The 8,464-nt window shown below is 42.8% G+C and overlaps 1 protein-coding gene across 1 annotated transcript in view; it reads right to left on the reverse strand.

Annotated features, from left to right (window-relative positions):
- Positions 1-754: 754 nt before the first annotated feature.
- The window catches only part of GAD2 (glutamate decarboxylase 2), a 106,587-nt gene continuing 98,877 nt past the window's right edge, over positions 755-8,464 (reverse strand). Inside the window, exon 16 of the mRNA XM_004716101.2 lies at positions 755-2,453. Within this exon, the coding sequence (XP_004716158.1) occupies positions 2,280-2,453 (174 nt within the window). The 3' untranslated portion in view covers positions 755-2,279. The remainder of the gene's footprint in view (positions 2,454-8,464) is intronic.

Raw genomic sequence — 8,464 nt, forward strand, 5'->3', positions numbered from 1 at the left:
GGATTTCGTTGTACAGGACTGAGCAAAGCTCCCGGCAGACTCGGGAAGGACTCGACAGGGCAGACAATGGGGAAAAACAACCATTTGGGAGAACATAGTCTATTGATATTTCATCCATAGGCATCAAAACTTCTTGCACACTCTTCCACACTACCAAGTTAAAAAGAATCCATATCCCAGCTGGTAAGCCTCTTAGAATAGAGAATGGTTGGTCTTAATCAAGGGAACTGGGTCCCCCCCCTCTGGTTTTCCAGCAGGGGAGTGGATGTGCTTAATGCCTGTCTCTGCCTTAGAAGTGGGACTATTGGCCCAAGTCTCAAGACAGACGGGTGGTTTGTTCTTAACAGCCAATTTTTAGAAGTTTCTAGAAAGGGAAGAGCTACTTGGATATTCCACAAATCCTCGAATTGTTCCTTTGTGAGATTCCGGGATACAAATAGTTTTCTTCTCACCATCCTAGGGAGTCTCTGAGTATTTGCTCTCTAGACAGGAAAAGCCTGGAGCCATGTGCATTTCAATTGGTCCCAAAAGGAAGATTTTGTATATGATTTGGGAGAAATAATCTAGGAGAACGCTCATGATGATTTCAGATGGTTGGATTCTGTGGATCTGAACATCCCCTAGGTTGTCTACCTGTTGAAGAACAAAGTCCTTTTCCTTTATTTGTGGGTCTGTTTGACTAAGGAAAGACATTTCTAAATTCATAATTTGGGTCTGTGTATCTGAATATGTAGTCTTCCCACTAGAATTGGCATCTGATAAAGATGGGGCTGTCTGCTCCCATAAAGGTTTAGTTCTACTTTGCCCTAGAAGGGCTCTATGAGCCAGAACGGATCTGAGGGCAGTTGATGTGCTTTGCTAGCTAATGTCTCACTGCCGACGTTGCCAGTGTGGGTGGGGGTGGTGAGGGAGGAGACTTTTCAATGTTATTTTGAGTTCTAAGGATCTGGTTATCTCTGCAGATTCTGGTCACTTTGGATCTTAAAGGGTAACAGATAAAAAGACGGTCTTAAGATGATTTGCCAAGCCAAAGGAGCTCATTTCACGGGAGGAAAACACACCCATGGAATCGCAGTTCATTATTTGTATCCCCAGCCATAGGGAGCCAGGCAGGAGAGACTTTTTGGGGTCAGAATGGGGAGGGGAGGGAATGATGTCATTCTCAAACAGGGGTCCTGCCTCCTGAGGTCAAGTTTAATTTTCTGGGCTCCCCACATTCCCGTAGCCTGCTTCTTTTCTCTTTACTCTGGCTGATTAGATTTCATTACCTAATAAAAAGAATATTGTTTAGGAAGATGAATCAAGAGTCAGCATCAACTTTCTGTTGAAAAGAGGACAGGTTGGAAAGCAGACCAGAGACGCTCACCCTAATGTAATCTAAGAGGTACTTTTGCGTGTTACACTTACTGGTAGGTCTGCTAAGAGTCCACAGGGTGGACAGTTTCAATGGGAAGAGAATCTTATTACTGATTATAACTGAACTGACCAACCATTTTGAGAGCTTCTCGTATTCTTGTGTGTGTCTTTTGAGATACCCCCGTAGGAGGTGTGATAACTCATAACATGCACAGAAAGAAGGCTTCACATCTTTTCATAATTTTGTGGGCCTATCTATGTTTCAAAATAACTGTTTTATCGTGCTTCCATTAAACAAAAATAAAATAAAATCTGGCTTAGTTTTTATATCTGCCCCTGCAGTTTGTATAACCCATATAAAATAAAAATCTATATGTTACAAAATAGGATTTCTTTTTTAATATATATATTTTCCGCTTGTAAAATTATATGTATTTAAATACACTTGAAATGTTGCTATAGGTAAATTAGAATTTTTTTCTAATACTATGAAAAAGGCAAGAGTTCTTATTTGTCAATATACATTTTATATTTACTTTATCCTTTTCACTGTACCCCCCCCCCCCCCAAAGAACCACTTATGATTCAGGGGATAATTTGATACCATTCAATCCTACTTGGATGTGAAAATAAAGTTTGATTTGCACACTACACTCAAAGTAAGGGACGTATCTGTAACAATGTGAAGCTTTCCCTAAATGATCAGAACACACACAGCCTTTTGTCACTAAGTACTAGAGAGGGATTCTACACTTAAGAAAGGATTTTTTAAAGGAGCAATGTTTTTTGATTTTTAAACTCTACTTTGACACCACAATATAGAAATAGATTTACTCTGGAACAAACTACAAATACATTCACACAGTTTGTGACAACTTAATTGTCTACCTAGAGAATTAAAACAGCTTAGTGAGTGTATGTTATTATAAATCTTGTCCAAGGCGTTCTATTTCTTCAATCAGGAAGTCAATGTCTTGATGAGTCGCTGCGGGGTTTGAGATCACCATGCGGAAGAAGTTGACTTTGTCCCCTAAGGGCTGGTAGCTGACCATTGTGGTCCCGTACTCCATCATTCTGGCTTTTATCACCGGAGCCACCTGAGGGGGGAGACCGATCATTGGTGACTGTGTTCCACTTAGTTGAAGGGCCCAATACCAAGAAGACATTTCAGTTTTAAACAAGGCCATCGAGTTACAGTAATTTGTTGTCCCTGGACAGAACTACCTGCACATTTCCTTCAGGATCTTAAAGATAATAAGAGGAATACAGCACAGGCTGTCGATGGTCTCATGCTTATGAGGTGCTTATTTATTTTCTAGTCTAGTGGTTTGGGAAAATGGTTACAAAGTTAAATGGTTTAGCATTACAATACTTAGTGGAGTTTCGCTTTTTGTTTTCAACAGCTGTAATGGCACGGAGAGTCCAAAAGCATTGGAAATAAAACAGTTCAGAGAATCATTACCAAGAGGTAAGCCTCAACATCAAGTGATATGGGGGAGTATGTCGATTTTTGGCCACTTTCTTGAGATACCAAGGATTTCTAGCTTCATTTCATTCTTTGCACTGCCTCATTCTATAAGATACAAGATGATCCCTCAAAGGGCTTAACACCTAGAAGTGTATCACAGGTAGGTTTCCCACATATTTCCCAGACTAACACTTCGGGCTTCAAGGTTTGGGTTCTGTTTTGTTAGGGGCGATCACCGTAGATTCCAGCTCATAGTGACCCTGTGCACAACCGAATGAAGCACTGCTTGGTCCTTCGCCATCCTCACAATTGCTGATGCTTGAGCCTCTGTGGTTGATGTTTGCCAATTCATCCTGTTGAGGGTCGTCTCTTTTTTGACCCTCTGCTTTACTAAATGTCATGGACTGAATTGTGTCGTTCCTCCCCCACCCCCACCTCCCACTCCTGGTAGCCCACGCAATATACCTGTCAACTTAGCTAGGTCATAATTTCCAGTACTGTGACTCTCCATTTTATGATCTGATATCATTATCCTCCATTTCCTGGTACGTTGTATACAAACCCTCACCTCTATGTATATGTTAATGAGGCAGGGCCAATGTGGGGTGTATCTTGAGTCACCACCGTATAGGAGGGCATGACTCACGGTCCTACCTTACTCAAGTCACACTCTTTCCTGAGTCATACTTCTCATCTCACAAGGGGTCAAAGGAGAAAGGCATGATGATAGTGGGAAGGGTCTCACTAATATCCCTGGAGAAGAACTGGGAGAACACTTCTTTAGACTCCAGAAGCCTGCACTGAAAACCTCCTAGACTCAGGGGAAGGCATAAGGAGTTTTATAAGGAACACTGTTGTTGAAATGAGACAAGGACCTTCTCCTAGAGCCTGTCCCCTGAATTCTGACTTCTAATTTCCTAAATGTGCAATATAAATATGCGCTTGTTAAAGCCATCTCCTTGTGGTATTTCTGTCATGGCAGCACTAAATAACTAAGACAAGAATAATGCTTTTCTCCCGGGATCGATCCCTCCTGATAACATGTCCAATGGGAGAGAGTTGAGGGCTCACCATTCTTTTTGAAGGAACATTCCGGTTGTACTTCATCCACACGGGTATTATTGTTCCCAGCTCTACAATTCAAATACATCTGCAAAGTATAATCCTGCTTTGGTCTGCTTTATTCACTGCCCAGCTTTCCCTTGCACTTGAGATTATTGAAAATAGACAGCTTGGGTCTATTTAATGTACCTTAGTCCTCAATCTTTGCTTTTAAAAATTTAAACAGGTCTGTGCAGCAAACTTGCAATATATTGCTTGATTTCTTCACTCCTGTCTCCATATTTGTTGATTGTAGATCCAAGTAAAATGAAATTTTGGGCAACTTTGATGTTTCTATTGGTTCAGCTGTGAGGATCTTTGAGTTGAAGTCCTCCTCACTTGAAGAAAGCCAGGTTGTGAAATGCAGATACCACACATATTTAACGAGTCTTGCTCTGTCTTGATGCCACATTATTCTTGCATCTTGGATTATTTGCTCAGCATAGTCTCTCTTGTTTATGAAATCAAGGCCAAGCTCCTTAACTCTGAGGACTTGCCTTTCACTGCTTTCTAAAGTGAATCTCCAACTCAGACAACACCGATTGATCCAAAACCCCATTAATGTCCCACAGTTCTTTGTCTTTTTTCACTTATCACTTTTCCCATCTCACATTTGTTCCCTTTGCTTAGAATTCCTTTTCTCTTTCCGTTCACATCTTACATGCACACCAAGGACCTACCAGAACCACCCGAGCCTTCCTAAACTTCTCAATCCATTAGCTTAACAGCAAGATCCTCACCCACTGATTCTGACTATTGCCCGATTCCCTGAGTTCTTTTAAGTTAGTTGGATTGGCAGATACACTTTTGGGGTCAGCTTCTTGAGGACAACCGATCTTGTACTTCTTTTACCAGCACCAGGCCTGTTTGGCTTCTTAGTTCTGCTATAACAGAATTACCGTGGGTGGGTGGTTTTAATACACGGAAAGTTATTTTTCTTGAGTTTTAGAGACTAGAAGCCTGAATTTTGAGTGCCAGCTCTAGAGAAAGGTTTTCTCTCTGCTTGGGGATAAAACCCTTCCTTCGAGGTGTCCCTGCTTTCTCGCTTCTGTCCCTAAGTGGCTTCTGTTGCATCTCAAAAGCTTAAGACACACACCATACTGCTGCTCTGCACCACCAACCTAGCAGAGAGAATCCTATTCCCACGCCTCTGGTCTTCTGAGGGTTTCCTGAGTCCTGAGTATCTATTAAAAACAGCACGTTATGAACAGCTACCTAGAAAGAGGCATGTATATCTAATTTTAAATGTGATCTGCCTACAAATAATTTATGATCAGTGTTTGCAAATCTAACATCTGGTCTTTTGATTTTGTGGCTGAAAATACGCAACCAGAAATGGTAGACCTCTGCGAAGATTCGGATCTTACCTATATGTACAGATCAGAGAGGTTGGTCCTTCTTTTGCCCAAGGGTTCAAGATGCATACATGCCCATTCCAGATGGTAGAAATATAAAAAAGCATTAAAAATCCTTCAACTCTAGGATTATGCCCTGAAAATATATCTAGTAGAATACCCTAGGGCTCAGAATATGGCATGTACTTGTGCCACTGGCCTGTGATAGATACATGGCAAACCTGTGTGCTCCTGGGAGACAACATCTCCAATTAGACAAGGACTTCTAAATCCGCATGTCTGCAGCAATTAAAGGGAGTAAAACCACACAAATATTCCGTAGTTTTATTAATAGATCATGCTTGGTCTTTAGAATGGATAAACAATGACAACAATGCTTTATGCAGGGAATTAGACTCTGGCTTCCTTTTCGTGGGCAATGTAAGCCAGTGCACATAGGAATGCTGCTGATCACTGAAGGAAGATCACCCTCAACTCTGCAGAGGAATGAAATCAAAGTTCAAAAGACTCATGTTACAGCCATCGTCTCAATCAGACGATGAAGTGAGAGTGAATCTCCCTGAGTTCTTTTAAGTTAGTTGGATTGGCAAAAATGAAGGCTGTCTAAATACACAGAACTTTAGGCTGCTTCCAGAAAATGCTGATGAACTAAAATTGGCAGGAGCTTGGAACATCTACTTAATTGTGTAATCAGGAATTGCAAGCAAGGAAGAAAAAATAAGATTTTGAAAACCCTGATGAATACATAGCTTTCACTTCCGATCTCCTCCTCACAGTGAAGTGTTCAGCTTTGCTGAAAGTCAATTGGAGCAGAGAAAGGCTGCCTGTTGACAAATTCCCTAAAGGGCTAATCAATAAGAGTTCTTTGGGGCTGGCTTAAGGGGGTAGCTTTTTCTCCCTTGGGCTGTAAGTTTTCTCCAATTTCTAAAAAACAATAGTTATGAAACTCTTCAGTCATTTGAATCTAGCCAGTTTGGTCTCCTCCCAAGAAAGCCCAGATAAGAGCATTATAAAATAAGCTTACAATATACCACAAATTGGATGTTCCCACTATGTATTAGAAAAATAATGTGTATTTAACTCTTTGCAACCCGAGATACATTCTTGAAAAAGGGGGGAAAAGCAGGAATAACTATAAATTTTAAAATGTTAAAATTTCATTAAATAGATTCTTCCCCTCTGCTTCATAAGCATAGACTTTAAAAAGAGTCCCTTTAAACATGGGGTCAAACAGACTACTTCCTTTCCGATTCCCTTTTATATGCACTGCTGCCCTCTTGAAAGCTCTTCTTAAGCTTCAAGTTCTTGATGCTAACCCTGAAAGTCAACTCTGACTCAGTGACCCTGTGTGTTACTAAGTAGGTAGCACTGTGTTCTCTACAGAGCAAGTTGCTAGGGCTTCTTGGAACCACCAACCTTTAGGTTAATAGTCAGGTGCAAACCATTTGCTCCACCCAGGGATAATAGCCTTTTTTATTTTTCCTTATTTCCGTGGCTATTGTCTTCTAAAATCCGCCCTTCCTCCTGCCTCTGGGGCTGGACTTCCTGGAAGGCCACCTCTGAGAAATTCCAACCCTGACCACAACCCATCTCCTCCCTTCCAGCACAGGGATGCACGGAAACATGCTGAGCGCACTTCCAGGCCTTTCCCAAACCCGAGTTACCTAGACGAGTGCTTCTGGAGGTTTCAGATCTGAACAAGATTCTCACGCCACAGGACAGGATGGTAAGGTTCTTCTTTTTACAACAAGGAACCGGAAAAGGACGTAGTAAGGTTCCAAGAGGAAGGCTGTGGGATTATAGAGACTTTCCCCCAAAGACATGCCAAACATTAGAGGTTGTTTGCCAGCATATGGTGGGAGTTCAGATGCAGTCAGTTGTCAGACAACTGTCCGGTCCCACTCCCTGCTGTTAAGGACAATGGGCTACTTCTTCCTAAAGGCCATCAGTCTGGTCCCCATAGATGAGGTTTACACCATACTGATAATGGTTTCTGTAGTGAGCCAGAGAACAGGTCAAACCTGCTCAGTGACATCCAAAGTTAGGCTGCCTTCCTGAATCTAGGATCCGCCCATCTTGTCACATGTGTGCTCCAAATCCCTCTTCTTCCTATTGCGTATATATCCCTAGATTGTCTCCCTCTCATTGCCCTGTAACCTATAGTAAATCCCCTTCCTGTGACCTATGTGTTTCCCTGTAATTAGTGGGCTTGAACTTCCCTCAAAGATACATAAGCCTTGGTTATAAAAAAGATTCCCCTCAGCTCTTCCATTCCTCTCCTCCGAGCCCTGCTCCTTGCTCCCCTGTGCCCTTTCCCCTTGTCCTCCCCCCCTCCCCTCCCTCCTGTCTCTCTCCACATGGACCACCTAGTGAGGCTGAGGATGCTGCTATGAAATGTGTCTGACTCCATTATTTCAATCTATGACTTTATTATAATATATATGTTGTTTGGGTCCGGTCTGACTAGGCAGCTCCCCCCCCAAACCCCCCCTCTTTGGACTAAGCTGAAGCAGAGGGTGTGTGTCTGAGCCCTTTCTACCTGTTTGTGTGTTTTGCGTCTGCCCCGCAGTGCTTTAAAATGTTCTGCTTCCCGTTACTCTCATCCTGAACAAAGGCCTAACTAAACTCCAATTTTACCAGCCAGAAAGCTGGGCTTCCATTGTGTCTCTCTCTGATCCGAGGTCCCTGTTCTGCCAGTTAAAGCCACAGGCCTGTGCCAGGGAACCTTGCTGTTCTGGAGAGTCCAGGACTCTCCTACTGGGCCCCTAGCTCTGATAGGGACGCCTCTCAGGGTTACCAGGCCACCTCCTGCCTAACAGGTGCAAACAGGGACCAGGGGACGCCCTTCTCCTCTGTCTGTACCCCTGCAGTTTGAGACACAATGGGAAGTCTTCTGTCCTAACCCCCTAAGGACAGTCCTTTGGGGTGCCTACTGCCAACCTTACTGAATTGGGTTTGGCTCCTGATCTCCGCCCTAAAGGCCTGGTCTTTTCTTGTAACCAAGATTGGCCTCAATACCAATTGGACAAAGAGTCGCGCTAGCTAGAAAATAGCACTTTTGATTTTAAAATTCCCTGCAACCTCAACAATTTTTGTCCACAAACTCACAAAGAATCAGAGGTCCCTCATGTTCAGGTCTTTTTCTCTCTCCGCTCCCGTCCCTCTCTCCTACCTGTCACCCTGC

This window comes from Echinops telfairi, unplaced genomic scaffold (genome assembly GCF_000313985.2).
Source record: "Echinops telfairi isolate 266 unplaced genomic scaffold, ASM31398v2 ScPeMD7_7461;HRSCAF=8499, whole genome shotgun sequence".
Lineage (NCBI taxonomy): Eukaryota > Metazoa > Chordata > Mammalia > Afrosoricida > Tenrecidae > Echinops > Echinops telfairi.